General features: G+C 42.4%; 1 protein-coding gene across 2 annotated transcripts in view; it reads right to left on the reverse strand.

Annotated features, from left to right (window-relative positions):
* The window catches only part of LOC139275038 (rho GTPase-activating protein 42-like), a 608898-nt gene that overhangs the window by 172541 nt on the left and 418963 nt on the right, over window positions 1-17394 (reverse strand). For both annotated transcript variants that reach the window (XM_070891940.1, XM_070891941.1), the window contains exons 7-8: window positions 11945-12049; window positions 3938-4067 (exon numbers count right to left, since the gene is read on the reverse strand). In XM_070891940.1, coding sequence (XP_070748041.1) covers window positions 3938-4067; window positions 11945-12049 — 235 coding nt within the window. The remainder of the gene's footprint in view (window positions 1-3937; window positions 4068-11944; window positions 12050-17394) is intronic.

The raw sequence follows: 17394 nt of genomic DNA on the forward strand, positions 1-17394 counted from the left end.
CTTATTCAAGTTACTGTGTGTAAAATAAACTCTTTTGTTCATCTTAACCATTCCTATGTAGTGTCTCATTTGCAGAATAAGTGGGGAAATAGTCAACATGTTGGGATAGAGTCAACATGTTGGGATAGAGTGGGCAGGCAACAATGAAATGTGCCTTTCACTGTTCAAGCAAAGCGATGATGAGCTGCTGACGTAAGGCATTTGCAGTAGCGAAAGCTCCACAAGGCCTCCCCTGTGATAGTGATGGAGTTGGTGGGATGGGTTCATCGCCAGGCTCCTCATTTTCCTCCTTCTCCTCGTGGTCCTCCTCCTCCTCTCCCTCTCTTCCTCTCACTCTCTCTCAAAGTGGTCCTGCAGTCCCCAGTGGCAAATCCTGTCCCATCATGATGGCTAAGTTGTGTAGCATGCAGCACACCGCAATGAACTCAGAGACCTGCTGAGGGGAGTATTGCAGAGAACCTCCAGCGTAGTCCAGGCATTGTAAGCGCTGTTTGAGCACTCCAATTGTCTTTTTGACGATGTTGCATGTGGCTATATGGCTGTCATTATAGCGATGCTCAGCTTCTGTCTGAGGGTTCCGGAGTGGGGTCATGAGCCAGGTGGTGAGGCCATAACCTTTGTCCCCAAGCATCCAGCTCTAGTCTTATGGCTGACTCTAGAATAGGTATGAGACAGTGCTCTCATGCAAGATGAAAGCATCATGGATGCTCCCTAGAAATTGGGCATTTACTGCCATGATGCGCTGAGTATGGTCACAAATGATCTGTACGTTCAGGGAGTGGAATCCCTTTCGGTTCTGGTAAACCTTTGGATCCTCAAAAGGTGCTCACAGAGCCTGAACCTTGGAGAACCCAGCAATTCGTGCAAAACCTATAACCCTCTTATTCTGTGCCTCCTTGGTCATTGGGAACTTTATAAAGTCCATCCTGCGTGCATACAGTGCAGTTGTCACCTGGCGAATGCAGCAATGTGTAGCATGCTGCGAGGTGGAGCATATGTCCCCCGCTATGCCTGAAAGGAGCCGGAGGCATAGAAGGCAAGTGCCGCAGTCACCTTCACCTCTTCGGACAGTGCAGTCCTGTTGGTGCTGGTCGGCTGTAAGTCTGTCTTTATGAGCTGGCATATCTCTGTGACAATCTCTTTTTGGAAGCGCAGCCTTCAAATGCACTGTGTCTCAGAAAGCTGCAGGTATGAGTGCTGTTCGCTGTAAACTTGTGAGGGGTAAGACCTCCTTCCCATACGTCTGCGAGCTCTTCGATTACACTTAAAATGCTCTTGAATAAGCTTTCTTCCCGCTCGATGCTGTATGAGAAAAAGCAGCCAGGAATAATGGCAGAGCTGTTGGGCCTGAAATCGCGGCCTCACCAGGTCTGTACAGAGTATGTACGGACACAGTGGGGGATCGCAAAAGCCGGTTTTCGGCGTGCGATGCGCATGCACCAAAAACCGGCTTTTCCGATCTGTCAGGTTCGGCTTGACAGATCCAACGCATCTTGGGGAGAAGGACATTCGCATGGGCGAAATTGCGCTATTTGCCCATCTCTTGCCCAGCGAATGTCCTTAAAACTCTTGCGCCTGGTAAAAGCGGGTGCATGGCCTACTTTTACCAGCATAAGAGTTTTAAAACATATAAAAATAAAATTTAAAAACACATTAGTTAAAAACCCTGCCGACTTAGGTAAGTTTATTTTATACCCTAGTTACAAAACTTTAAAAAAAAATCAGAAAAATATATATTTTTTTCTAACACATTTATTAACTTTATTTTAAATTAATGTTAAATATGTAGGGTGATCTTTTTATTTTTGTTGAGGTGTTGGGGGGGGGAGGGGGTTCTCATTCATAATGATCAGAACTCCTACTTTCGGAATTCTCATTATTATGAATGAGAATACTTTACCTTGATTGGGTGTCCAGGCCAACGTGACTCCAGCTCCAGCTCCACGTACGTTCAGACCTGCACGTGCTCTGATGCGCATGCAGAAGAGGCCTAAAACCACAATCGCTGGTGGGCGCCCGAGCAAAAGGTAAGTGCACATCTTTTCTCTCCTTTTCAGGTGACCGGAGCCCAGAACCGGGATTTCAGGGCCAATATAACCCCCATTCTTTTAAATGTCCTTAAATATCCTTAAAAACGAACTATGAACTCACATAAAGCTCACTGTGTAAAATGCAGCCTTCCCTCCAAATCCTTTTATGCAATGAACTTCTGCTCCGTTTTTAAAGATGGTGCCATTAGCGCCGAGTGCTCCCTGGACCCGACCTGGTAAGACTTGGGGCTCAATTTTCCCCAGTGATTTGTGCCATTTTTTTGCTGCAGGCCGCTTTTTTTGGCCTAAGTTAAAAAACCAGTTTCTCCGATCAAAGTTAGTTACGATTTTTTTAGGTACTTTTTTTCATCCAAAAGCGGCGTAACCTGCCACCCATGCCAATTCTGGCCAGTTAACCAAGTTTGGCAGCTGAGAGTTACTCCAGTTCTTCTTAGGTCAGCGTATGTGGCCTCTGTAGAAAAACCTTCTGGAGAGTTAAGGAAATTGGTGCAGGTAACTCCAGCAGATGCCTGGACAGCAGCAGCAGGAGAGGTAAGAAAGAGGGAGAGAGAGGGGAGGAAGCCTTTTGGGTATAGTTAGGTGCGGGGACCGGGAGGGAGGAGGCCATTTGACCTGGGATAGGTGCGGGGACCGGGAGCTGTTTGGCCTGGGATAGGTGCGGGGGAGCGGATCGGGAGGCCCCTCAGCCAGGGCTTGGTGTGGGGGAGCGGACCGGGAGGCCCTTCGGCCTGGGACAGGAGCGGGGATCGGCACTGGCATTGGGGGGGTGGAGGGGCTGACTTTAATAATTTAATGGAGATAAATTGCTGCAATGTATTTTAAGGTGCTTGTGCAGGTTGCGAGCTAGCTGTATGTTCCACTTTCCAGCCTCAGCCAGCATTGTGTCCCTGGTTACTGAGGCAACCTGATCTTTTTGGAGCAGATCAAGGCTCCATCCCCAAAATGAAGAAATCAAACAGGGAAACTTAAAACATTTTTTTTTGCTGTACTTGGGCCCTAAAAAAAACAGGGGTAACTCTTCAAGTATGCCAAAAAAAATCTTTTGGGGGAAAATTGAGCCCTATATTTTTTCGGGCATGCTTTTGGGCCGGCGATAAAAATATCACCGAATTTTTCGCCCCCGGCAATAGCGCAGCATTGCACGCCGAAAAATGGGTCAGCGATCATTTTTAGCGTCAGCGCAAAACCGCTGCCAAATTTTCCACCCGGGCATTAAATTTTGTGTGACTTGCTTAGCGCCAAAAATAATTACTTATTCAGCTTCGCCATGGCATAAAACGGGCGTAAACCTGTCGAATTTCTAGCCCCAAATATTAGATTCTCAATTTTATATTACATTGTTACTGAGTTTTGGTACTTATTATTGTGAGGAATTTCAGTGCTGAGTGATTTGAACAGTTTTCTATCTTAGGCACTTATGTGCAACAGAAAATATATTTGGAGGTCAGGTATACAAGACACACGCATTAAAAAGATATCTTTAATCTTTCGCAGCAACTTGCCTTAACTCCAACCTCAAAAAATATGCATAATTCACCAGTGTGTATTTTTATCCCTCTTATACTTGTCAACTTTATAGCCTTTTTGAATAAGATTGACAATTCATGTTGAATTGTGAGAAATTCAGTGTTGTGAACATATCCCCCCCACTAGGTAGTACTGGGTTGAGACTTCCCAAATGTATTTAATTTATAATCATTACTCGGAGGTGAACAGATAGTGTACTACCAAAGCACCAATAGTTACGATATTTATAGATTATTTAAAAGCATAAAGAGATGCAATTCAAAGAACTTTGAAAGGCAGCAGAAAGCCTACATCTATATTTAAAAAGGCAGTCGGTTTGGTAAGAAAATAAGCAGCAAGAACAATTTTTGTACACTTACGTTTTTCCTGCACGTAGAGATATCCCTCCATTGTCCATTGGCCAGGCGGTTTGTAATCCTGAGGGGCTGACTTCATTCTCTGCATCAACCTTTCCACTTCCTGCCTGGTACTTTCAAAATTATTTCTGGTCTTGAGATGAAATTAAATCATAATAATAGATTTGATTGTTTGCAATAGTTACTTAGAAATAAAATAAAAAGCATGATGGAATGATTCAATAATGGGCCGTATTCTGCTGTGAAAGTAATGATGAGACTAACAGTGCTCACCATTATTTATGCGCAAATCGGACAGCAAGTGCACATGCGCAGTTAAACGCGAAAATCCGAACGTTTCTCTCAGAGATGTGCTACTCCTCCGTAAGCTGCACAAAAACGGCATCTTGCCATCTGGCTCCACATTCAAATGTATTAACGGCGTTAAGTTCCTGTACTGATGTTGTAGACTAATTATCGGCTCTCCAGAGAAAGTTAAGTCAAGTCATTCCAATCCAAGTACCTTTATAACGGCTTGGTAAGACTTAATTACGGCTAAACAACCTCTGTGGCAATGAAAATTAACTTTTACAAGTTTGGAGTCTCAATCCGTCAATGTTTAATTATTGTTGGAGTTTTTTTTTAAACGATAGAACTTTTTTTTCTTTTTTCTTTCTGCCTCTTTTATCTTTCTATCCTAATCCAACCTTTCTTTCCCTCTCTTTATTTTGCTTCCTGTGCCTGATTTGACATTGAATTCAATATTCCAACTTGCACATCCTGGTTCAGACGCTGCGCTGCTCATTAACGATTCTTTTATCTTATTGATTAAGGAGATACAAAGTTGCTTGCCCTGTTCACACAGGTCCCAGTAGCTCTGTAGAGGGCACTGCACTGTTTAGATGTTTGGCTACAGCAACTTTTTTGCTCAAATGATGTAGACAGCCAAAGTGGTCGTTATCACAGTAAATATCCGAATACCCATATGCCTTTGATTTCATTACTATTAGCTCCTGTACCCCATTTGCTGATCTGCAAGCGAAACTCAATTTACAATATATTAAATAACACAAGAACTGGATCAGTAATTAAGAATGAGACTGCAACTTTTAAGGATAAGAACACACATAGATGATCAAAACTGGGAGAAAGAAAAACTGCTGAAACCACAAAAGCATTAACTGTGTAGTTGAGGAGGTCAGGTTTGAATAATGTAAGTTCCAATGTTAGGATAATCTATAATTTTGGTAGATGATCTTTGGAGATCGAGGAGAAAATTCAGACAGCATATTCCTCTTGAAAGTTTACCTGTGGTTGCTCACCTTCCTTAGAAGGTTAACAAAGGTAAGTAGTTTCTACAATTGAGCAGATTGCACATGGTCTGTGGGAGACAAGTACTCAATGGGCTTGACAACCTCATTCCATTCTATATTTTTACATTCTTACTTAAACGTTCAATTGCACAGCTAAACAGTTCGGAATGGTCCAGAGATATCAAATTGTTGAATAAATATTCTGAGTACACCATATGATTTACAATACCCTGTATTAAGATAGTCAAAGCATCAATACTGATTCAGAACAATGTGAAACAAGTACCCAGATGCTTCATTCTTTGAAACAATAGTTTAATATAAGATAATGAGGAGCTCGACAAGGTGGATGCAGAGAGGATATTTCTGCTCAGAGGAAACTAAATCTAGGGGGCTGCCCTTTTAAAACTGAGATGAGGAATTTCTTCTCAGAGGATTGTAAATCTATGGAATTCTCTGCCCCAGAGAGCTGTGAAGGCTGGGTCATTGAATATATTTAAGGTGGAGATAGACAGATTTTTGAGCAATAAGAAAATAAAGGGTTATGGGGAGCAGGCAGGGAAGTGGAGCTGAGTCGATAATTAAATCAGCCATGATCTTGGCAGAGCAGGCTCGAAGGGTCATAGAAGAAACATAGAAAAATAGGTTCAGGATAGGCCATTCGGCCCTTCGAGCCTGCTCCACCATTCAATAAGATCAGGGCTGATCATTCACTTCATTACCCCTTTTCTGCTTTCTCTCCATACCCCTTGAACCTTTTAGCCGTAAGAGCCATATCTAACTCCCTCTTGAATATATCCAATGAACTGGCATCAACAACTCTCTGCGGTAGAGAATTCCACAGGGAACAGCTCTCTAAGTGAAGAAGTTTCTCCTCATCTCAGTCCTGAATGGCTTACCCATTATCCTTAGACTATGTCCCCTGGTTCTGGGCTTCCCCAACATCGGGAACATTCTACCTGCATCTAACCTGTCCAGTCCTGTCAGAATTTTATATGTTTCTATGCGATCCCCTCTCATCCTTCTAAACTCCAGTGAATACATGCCCAGTCAATCCAGTCTCTCCTCATATGTCAGTCCTGCCATCCCGGGAATAAGTCTGGTGAACCTTTGCTGCATTCCCTCAATAGCAAGAATGTCCTTCCTCAGATTAGGAGACCAAAACTGAACAAAATATTCCAGGTGAGGCCTCACTAAGGCCCTGTACAACTGCAGTAAGACCTCCCTGCTCCTATACTCAAATCCCCTAGCTATGAAGGCCAACATACCATTTGCCTTCTTCACTGCCTGCTATACCTGCATGCCAACTTTCAATGACTGATGTACCATGACACCCAGCTCTCGTTGCACCTCCCCTTTTCCTATTCTGCCTTTGGTGTTTTTGCCACAAAAGTGGATAACCTCACATTTATCCACATTATACTATATCTGCCATGCGTTTGCCCACTCACCTAACCTGTCCAAGTCACCCTGCAGCCTCTTAGCATCCCCCTCACAGCTCACACCACCATCCAGCTTAGTGTCATCTGCAAACTTGGAAAGATTACACTCAATTCCTACATCTAAATCATTAATGTATATTGTAAATAGCTGGGGTCCCAGCACTGAGCCCTGCGGCACTCCACTAGTCACAGCCCGCCATTCTGAAAAGGACCCGTTTATTCTGACTCTCTGTTTCCTGTCTGCCAACCAGTTCTCTATCCACGTCAGTACATTACCCCCAATACCATGTGCTTTAATTTTGCACACCAATCTTGTGTGGGACCTTGTCAAAAGCCTTTTGAAAGTCCAAATACACCACATCCACTGGTTCGCCCTTGTCCACTCTACCAGTTACATCCTGAAAAAATTCTAGAAGATTTGTCAAGCATGATTTCCCTTTCATAAATCCATGCTGACTTGAACCGATCCGGTCACTGCTATTTCATCTTTAATAATTGATTCCAACATTTTCCCCACTATTGATGTCAGGCTAACCGTTCTATAATTACCCATTTTCTCTCTCCCTCCTTTCTTAAAAAGTGGTGTTACATTAGCTACTCACCAGTCCATAGGAATTGATCCAGAGTCGATAAACTGTTGGAAAATGATCACCAATGCATCCACTATTTCTAGGGCTACTTCCTTAAGTACTCTAGGATGCAGACTATCAGGCCCCGGGGATTTATCGGTCTTCAATTCCATCAATTTCCCTAACACAATTTCCCGCCTAATAAGGATTTTCTTCAGTTCCTCCTTGTCACTAGACCCTCGGTCCCCTAGTATTTCCGGAAGGTTATTTGTATCTTCCTTCGTGAAGACAGAACCAAAGTATTTGTTTAACTGTTCCGCCATTTCTTTGTTCCCCATTATAAATTCACCTGAATCTGACTGTAAGGGACCTACGTTTGTCTTCACTAATTTTTTTCTCTTCACATATCTATAGAAGCTTTTGCAGTCAGTTTTTATGTTCCCAGCAAGCTTCCTCTCATACTCTATTTTCCAACACCTAATTAAACCCTTTGTCCTCCTCTGCTGTATTATAAAATTCTCCCAGTCCTCAGGTTTGTTGCTTTTTCTGGCCAATTTATATGCCTCTTCCTTGGATTTAACACTATCCTTAATTTCCCTTGTTAGCCACGATTGAGCCACCTTCCCCGTTTTATTTTTACTCCAGACAGGGATGTACAATAATGGAAGTTCATCCATGTGATCTTTACATGTTTGCCATTTCCTACCCACCGTCAACCCTTTTAGTATCAAATGACCTTCTCCTGCTCCTATTTCTAATGTATCATGTTTGTATGTAAAATTCAGAAAATCATACCACTTTTTTTTTTACATCTGATGTGAATTGCTCAATACCATGTTTATGTACCTGGTATCCAATTTATAATATAAATGGTCCTCCAAGAAGCAACCATTTCTTTACACAAATAGGGCCTTTCAATTATAAACTTTCTACTTTCTTTGGAACATTTATTTAGATTAAGGATACAAGGTTAAAACTGTTCCTCTAACTAAGCATCTTTTAATTTGTTAACTGAATGATTACATAGCAAACTGTGGCTATAGCCACAAACTTCTGTTTCTCCATCACGACCTTTTTTACTTTTTTCAGTTTAATTGATAGTACCATGGTCAGCATCCCACTGAACTTTCCTCTCTTCTAAATACCAAATACTCCATCTACACACTCTTCTTTCTCTCTAAACATCCTTACTGTGTAGAAATTGGGACAATGCAATGTTCCTCAATCTTTTTAATTCATTCCCAGGATCTCAAAAACTATAAAACTCCTTGGGTTAAACTTTCCTTTCATTTTCGGCAGGTTCTCGGCGATTTTCTTGGCAGCACAGCTGTTTTTCCGCCCAGTGAAAGTTTCTCCTTTTGTTTTTCAATGGTGTCGCCCAAATCTGAAAACGCCTGCCGGGACCAAACTGCTTGGATGATGTGGAATCGGTATGGGTGGAGCGACAGAATACCAAAGGGCAGAAAATGCTAGTGGGAGTTGTGTACAGACCTCTAAACAGTAGTAGTGATATTGGGGAGGGCATCAAACAGGAAATTAGGGGTGCATGCAATAAAGGTGCAGCAGTTATCGTGGGTGACTTTAATATGCATATAGATTGGGCTAACCAAACTGGAAACAATACGGTGGAGGAGGATTTCCTAGAGTGCATAAGGGATGGTTTTCTAGACCAGTATGTCGAGGAACCAACTAGAGGGGAGGCCATCTTAGACTGGGTGTTGTGTAATGAGAGGATTAATTAGCAATCTCGTTGTGCGAGGCCCCTTGGGGAAGAGTGACCATAATATGGTGGAATTCTGCATTAGGATGGAGAATGAAACAGTAAATTCAGAGACCATGGTCCAGAACTTAAAGAAGGGTAACTTTGAAGGTATGATGCGTGAATTGGCTAGGATAGATTGGCGATTGATACTTAAGGGGTTGACTGTGGATGGGCAATGGCAGACATTTAGAGACCGCATGGATGAACTACAACAATTGTACATCCCTGTCTGGTGTAAAAATAAAAAAGGGAAGGTGGCTCAACCGTGGCTATCAAGGGAAACCAATGATAGTATTAAAGCCAAGGAAGTGGCATACAAATTGGCCAGAAATAGCAGTGAACCCGGGGACTGGAAGAAATTTAGAACTTGGCAGAGGAGGACAAAGGGTTTGATTAGGGCAGGGAAAATAGAGTACGAGAGGAAGCTTGCAGGGAACATTAAAATGGAATGCAAAAGCTTCAAGAGATATGTAAAGAGAAAAAGGTTAGTAAAGACAAACGTAGGTCCCCTGCAGTCAGAATCAGGGGAAGTCATAACCGGGAACAAAGAAATGGCAGACCAATTGAACAAGTACTTTGGTTCGGTATTCACTAAGGAGGACACCAGCAACCTTTCGGATATAAAAGGGGTCAGAAGGTCTCGTAAGAAGGAGGAACTGAGGGAAATCCTTATTAGTCGGGAAATTGTATTGGTGAAATTGATGGGATTGAAGGCCGATAAATCCCCAGGGCCTGATAGTCTGCATCCCAGAGTACTTAAGGAGGTGGCCTTGGAAATAGCGGATGCATTGACAGTCATTTTCCAACATTCCATAGACTCTGGATCAGTTCCTATGGAGTGGAGGGTAGCCAATGTAACCCCACTTTTTAAAAAAGGAGGGAGAGAGAAAACAGGGAATTATAGACTGGTCAGCCTGACATCGGTAGTGGGTAAAATGATGGAATCAATTATTAAGGATGTCGCAGCAGTGCATTTGGAACGAGGTGACATGATAGGTCCAAGTCAGCATGGATTTGTGAAAGGGAAATCATGCTTGACAAATCTTCTGGAATTTTTGGAGGATGTTTCCAGTAGAGTGGACAAGGGAGAACCAGTTGATGTGGTGTATTTGGACTTTCAGAAGGCTTTCGACAAGGTCCCACACAAGAGATTAATGTGCAAAGTTAAAGCACATGGGATTGGGGGTAGTGTGCTGACATGGATTGAGAACTGGTTGTCAGACAGGAAGCAAAGAGTAGGAGTAAATGGGTACTTTTCAGAATGGCAGGCAATTGACTAGTGGGGTACCGCAAGGTTCTGTGCTGGTGCCCCAGCTGTTTACATTGTACATTAATGATTTAGACGAGGGGATTAAATGTAGTATCTCCAAATTTGCAGATGACACTAAGTTGGGTGGCAGTGTGAGTTGCGAGGAGGATGCTATGAGGCTGCAGAGTGACTTGGATAGGTTAGGTGAGTGGGCAAATGCATGGCAGATGAAGTATAATGTGGATAAATGTGAGGTTATCCACTTTGGTGGTAAAAACAGAGAGACAGACTATTATCTGAATGGTGACAGATTAGGAAAAGGGGAGGTGCAACGAGACCTGGGTGTCATGGTACAGCAGTCATTGAAGGTTGGCATACAGGTACAGCAGGCGGTTAAGAAAGCAAATGGCATGTTGGCCTTCATAGCGAGGGGATTTGAGTACAGGGGCAGGGAGGTGTTACTACAGTTGTACAGGACCTTAGTGAGGCCACACCTGGAGTATTGTGTACAGTTTTGGGCTCCTAATTTGAGGAAGGACGTTCTTGCTATTGAGGGAGTGCAGCGAAGGTTCACCAGACTGATTCCCGGGATGGCGGGACTAACATATCAAGAAAGACTGGATCAACAGGGCTTGTATTCACTGGAGTTCAGACGAATGAGAGGGGATCTCATAGAAACGTTTAAAATTCTGACGGGTTCAGACAGGGTAGATGCAGGAAGAACGTTCCCAATGTTGGGGAAGTCCAGAACCAGGGGTCACAGCCTAATGATAAGCAGTAAGCCATTTTGTACCGAGATGAGGAGAAACTTCTTCACCCAGAGAGTGGTGAACCTGTGGAATTCTCTACCACAGAAAGTTGTTGAGGCCAATTCACTAAATATATTCAAAAAGGAGTTAGATGTAGTCCTTACTACTAGGGGATCAAGGGGTATGGCGAGAAAGCAGGAATGGGGTACTGAAGTTGCATGTTCAGCCATGAACTCATTGAATGGCGGTGCAGGCTCAAAGGGCCGAATGGCCTACTCCTGCACCTATTTTCTATGTTTCTATGTGTACTGCCGAGAAAATTGCCAGGGCATAAGTTTTGTCTCAATGGAAGCCCAGATTGCCAACGGAACCGCTCTGTGAAAGCTGCTTAAACAGGGCGGTAGGGGAGTACTCTGCAAAGAAAGGTAAGTTAAAGGCTTTCTTTTTTTTTTAATTTTAAAATGGCGATTAGGTGTAAAATTGTCTTGGGAATGTTTTTTAACTTTTTTTTTGAAGTGAATTTTTAAAAAAGTTTTCCCTCTTCCCTACGCCCAACCACAGCCTCAGACTAAATTTTTTAAAAACTGCCAGTTTTACTTAGTTTCCCCTTAACCGCCGAGAAAACCGCCGAGAATAATGGAGTAAGATCCATTTTCTCGCCGGGCAATTAGTTTAATTAGTTTTAACTTAAAAGTGGAAATTGTCGCCAGTATTACTTACCAAACATTAGTATTTTTTCTGGGAGGGCAATTGGGAGTTGAGGGGCTCTAAGGAAAGTCTAACCCCTTGCTTTCTAAGTTACACTTCCTTGTTACAATCTTCAGCCTTTTAAAAATCAAGCTTCGTGCCACTAATCATGATTTGCCTAATTTCTTTTAAAGCATGGTGGTGTCCTACACTACTAACCTCAACCTTTCACCATGGTTTCACGAAAGAAGAATTCTTACATTTTGCAGATTGTACTGCAGCTGCTGTTTGTATGGAGCAAATTCCTGTGCAAGCTCATAACCTTCATGGTAGAATGTGAATAACCCTTGAAGAAATGCCAACAGCTGTGGAAAGATAAGCAGATTTTCAGAGTATAAATAACTAACAAAAAGATTGAATAATTTAATAGTACAATACAATCTGTTAAGCAATTGTAAATCATAAGATCTGCCCTACCATGAAAGCTGTTAACAAAGCAAAAACCAGAGATCAAATGTAGGGCATGCTGAATCTATGGACCCAAGTTGCCACACGATAAAAAACGGGCACCCCTCCGAGCTGGGTGCCCGTTTTTCGCGCCTAAAACGGCGCCGGAAAAAAAACTCGCGATTCTGGAGAGCCCTGCAGCTCCTTGTCTGTTTGGCGTGGCGCCCAGGGGGGCGGAGCCTACACTCGCGCCGATTTTGTAAGTGGGAGGGGACGGGTACGATTCAAATTAGTTTTTTTCCTGCCGGCAACCCTGCGCGTGTGTGTTGGAGCGTTCGCGCACGCGCAGTGTGAAGGAAACATTGGCACTCGGCCATTTTTGTAGTTCTTTGTAGCTGTTTAATTTTTGAACATTTTTTAATAAAAGCACATTGCCATCAGCACATCAGCACTGAGGCTTCCTGCAGCCTTCTCACTGTCTCCTTCCCGCCCGCCGTCGGGAACGTCTTCCTCACCCCCCCCCCCCCGCTGCGTTCGGGCTCGCCCGCCGTCAGGAACATGTTCCTCCGCCCCCCCCTCCCCCCCCCGCTGCGTTCGGGCGGGCGGCGGTCGGTCGATCGGTCGGGCCCGCACTCCCTCCCTCCCACCCGCCCGCCGTCGGGAATGGCTTCCTCCTCCCCCCTGCCGTCGAGAATGAACGAACAAACTTGTGAGGCTGGCTGAAGCACTTTCACACAGGTAGGAAGATGGTTTATTTAATCTTTTCTTTGCTTATAAATGTTTATTCAGGTTGGATTTATTTGTATAATATTTGTAGAAGTATAAATAAGGATTTATTGTAGAATTTAATGACTTCCCTTTCCCCCCCCCTCCCCCCCCACCTCGTTCTGGACGCCTAATTTGTAACCTGCGCCTGATTTTTTAATGTGTAGAACAGGTTTTTTCAGTTCTACAGAAATCTTCACTTGCTCCATTCTAAGTTAGTTTGGAGTACGTTTTCACTGTGGAAACTTTGAAATCAGGCGTCAGTGGCCGGACACGCCCCCTTTTGAAGAAAAAATTCTGTTCCAAAGTAGAACTGTTCTACCTGACTAGAACTGCAGAAAAAAAAATGTGGAGAATTGCGATTTCTAAGATAGTCCGTTCTCCACCAGTTGCTCCTAAAAATCAGGCGCAAATCATGTGGAAACTTGGGCCCTATATTACACCATCAAGCAATTTCTTAATATTGCAGGTAGAAAATTTTTGTGGGAATTTATATTTCAAATGGTGTTTACTATGTGTTAGATTTACCCACTGGGTCAGAGAGAAACATTGTTACCAATATAAGAGTAAATACACAATTATTTTCACATTTTCACAAGAATTTAAGGAAATTAATTTGTCAATGTGAATCATTTTCTTCAAACAATCTGATTAAACACAAAGGAGCTCTGAGAGGTGGTAATGGGGCAGTAAGGCCTTTCCTCCCAGGGGCAGGAGGCGAGTGTGACCCGACCACAATTGCCCCCGTACCGGGGGAGATGGAAACAGTTTTCCACCGTGCCCCGTCTTTCCCTTACCGCTGGCGCAGAATCCTTTTGTGCCCGCGGCGGGAATAACCCCGCGGGTGTGCAGTCAGTGCTGCCGACAGTTTCGTGGAGCATAAAGCTGCCAGTGGCTGGGCGCTGCAGCCGCCCTTAAAGGTGAGGGTATACCGCCGTGTCCGCCATTGTGTTTTCATTGTCAGCCGACTCCTGAGTTGGCCTGACAATGGCGGGTCCGCCAACAGGCAGCCTGCCACCCCTCTTGGGTGCCAGGCCACTGGCCCGGCTGAACCCCTCCCTCGTGGCCCCGTTGTCACCACGGAGGCCTCAGTAGGCCTCACAGCGGCCCTCCCCTTTAAGTGCATCCGTGTCGCGCTGATGGACAGCACCTCATTCCCACTACTGCCTCCAACAGTGTACCGAAAGCGCTGGGAGACATTTTTTTAATTTAAAGAGCCCAATTTCCCAACTCTTTAGTGCAAGCATTTAGTAAGAAAATTCCATATTGTTAAAATGTAGTTTACAAAAATAAAAATGTGCACATCACAGAAACTCATTTAAACAAAATCTGCAATTCAAAATAATCTGTGATACACAAGAACATAAGAAATAGGAGCAGGCCATTCGGCCTTCAATAAAATCATGGCTGATCTTCTACCTCAACTCAAGCTTCTTGCACTATCCCCATATCTCTTGATTCCCTTAATATCCAAAAATCTATTGATCTCTGTCTAGAGTATACTCAATGACTGAGCATCCACAGTCTCTGGGGTAGAGAATTCCAAAGATTCACAACCCTTTGAAATTTTCTACCCCAGAGGCTAGTGGATGCTCAGTTGTTGTGTGAGCTACTGGAAACAGAAAATCCTTTGGCAACCTTTAAAAGTGAGAAACTGAAGAACAACCTGTTAAACGTTTAGTGAATTATAAACTTCTTCATTGAATTTCATATATGTAGCAATGCCTGGGATTTGTTTACACACACATTATATAACACATTCAATAGCTATAGAAACAAAATATGCTGAATTACCTTATCTTAATATGTAATCAGGGGATTAAAAGTTTATCCCAAGTACAGTTTATTTATTTTTTTACACAAAAAATCTTATACTGGAATACCAATTAACTAACACAGCAAAGCATAATATGTCATCAACTACACACAGAACATTAAAGTATCGGGAATTCACTGTAATTTCCCACTAAGCTTACCAGGCACAGAACTGACTTGTTACCACTGAATTGAAAAATCCTTCATTCAAAAATGCTCAAGGGTTGACAGGATAAAACAAGAGCTGACAATTAAATTGGTGTGATGTACTGGGCTAAGAGCCTCATCCTTTATTGTACCACCAGCTCATTAAACATAATGCAATCCTCAATCCAGCAATACATACAGAACTTTGTAAACAACTAACAATGAAGTAGATGTTCCTCCTTTTGCTAATATGCATGAAAGGCAGCACTAGTGAAAGTTGGGAAATGCCATTATATACTTGCAGCGAATTACTTGTTCACATTAGCAACCAGAGAAAAATATATCCTAATATTTCCAGTTACATAAGGCTGCATAAAGGAAGAAAATATGTCAGTAAATGAAGAGTGTATTTTCAAACCTTTACAAGGTTTGTTTGTGTCAAAGCAATGTGTTTCTTTAAGACTTCAGAGAGGACTGGCAATCCAAATTTGGACACTGCTCTCTACCATTTGTTCCTTGTCTATATTGCATTTTTTTCAAATTAAAGAAACTTAGTGGAGATTGTTTATGTATATGAAGATAAGGGATGTCAGTGCTGGGGACTGGAACATTTTTCCATGTTAAATTCCATTATTATATTTAAAACTATATTCATCACACTGACTAAATATGACATTGCCATCGTGAGTCTGGTGACAACTATGCTATTTTTAGCTCAGATGCACAAAATGAGCAGTGAATTGTAAACCTTTTGTGTGAACTATCCTGACATGTCCTATGTAATTTACAACCAAGTAAATGCAGTTCAGGCATTGGATCACTATGCTAGATTCAAGTTGAATCAGGGCTGGAGTGAGATGGTTGTCCAGTACCTGGCAACTGAGAACAGCCCAACCCAGGGCCTGCGGCAGGTGAGGGAGTTAGATGGGCTAAGGTTAGGAGTGGAGTCTTATGGTTGAGACTGATGTTTGGGACTAGTAAGAGCAGCAAGGCTAGTTCTGTGTTATAAATAGCATGTTAGCGCTATTATTATACTATATATCATAGAATCATTGAATAGTATAGAAGGAGGCCATTTGGCCCATCGAGTCTGCGCCAGCTCTTTCGAAGAACAATCCAGTTAGTCCCAGTCCCCTGCTCTTTCTCCATATCCCTACAATTTTCTTCTCCTTGTATACGTGATCACAGGGAAAAATATATAGATCTTAATTCTTTGTATCTGCGACTGGGAGTTCCGAAAGCTGTGTTGCCTGCCATATCTCCTCATGGGTGGAGAAGAATTTGGAGTGGGAGGGTTAGGATCCAGTTGTCCTGGTCATGTAGGAATCAACAACATAGGTAGAACTAGGAATGATGTTCTGCTGAGTGTGTTAAAATTAAAGATTCTTTATCTGAATACATGAAGCATTCGTAACCAGATAGATGAACTAGTGACACAAATAGAGATAAATGGGTCTGATCTAATAGCCATTATGGTGACCTAGTTGCAAGATGACCAAAGTTGGGAGCTAAATATTTCAGGATACTTGACGTTTAGAAAAGACTGGCAGAGTGGAAAAGGAGTGGGGGGAGGGGGGGTGTTTAACCCTGATAATAAAGGATGACATAAGGACAGTAGTGAGAAAGAATCTTGGCTCAGAAGATCAGGAAGTAGAATAAGTATGGGTGGTGATAAGAAATATCAAGGGGCAGATAACACTGGTGGGAGTGGTTTACAGGTCCCCGAACAATCGCTATACCATTGGACAGAATATTAATCAACAAATAACAGGAGCTTGTAACAAAGGTAATACAATAAACATGGAAGACTTTAATCTTCATACAGACTGGGCAAATCAAATTGCCAAAAGTAGTCTGGAGGATGAGTTTATGGAATGAATTTGAGATAGTTTCTGAGAACAATATGTCATGGAACCAACCTGGGAACAGACGGTTTTAGATTTTGTATTGTGTTATGAGACAGGATTAATTAGGAATCTCACAGTAAAGGATCGTCTGGGGAAGAGTGATCATAATATGATAAAATTTCACATTTAGTTTTGAGAGTGAAATAATTCAGTTGGGAACGAGAGTCTTAAACTTAAATAAAGCAATTACGCAAGTATGAGGGGTGACTTAGCTAAGGTAGATTGCGAAATTAGATTAAAATGTATGACAGTAGATAAGCAGTGGTAAACATTCAAAGAAATATTCCAAAATTCTTAACGATAATATACAATCCATTGAGAAATAAAAGCTCCAATGGAAACATCCATGGCTAACTAAAGGAGAGGCTTATAATGTTGCAAGGAATAGTAATAAACATAAAGATTGAGGGATATTTAAAAACCAGCAAAGGATGACAAAAGTATTGATAAAAAAGGGAGAAAATAGAAAACAAGTGTAAACTAGGAAGAAATATAAAAATATATTGTAAGAGCTTCTAAAAGTATGTAAAAAGGAAGAGAGTAGCAAAAATAAGTGTTGGTCTTTTAGGGACTGAGACGAGGTGAAATTATAATAGGGAATGAGGAAATGATAGAGACTTTAAACATGT

The sequence above is a fragment of the Pristiophorus japonicus genome, chromosome 10 (genome assembly GCF_044704955.1).
Source record: "Pristiophorus japonicus isolate sPriJap1 chromosome 10, sPriJap1.hap1, whole genome shotgun sequence".
NCBI classification, from domain to species: Eukaryota; Metazoa; Chordata; class Chondrichthyes; family Pristiophoridae; genus Pristiophorus; species Pristiophorus japonicus.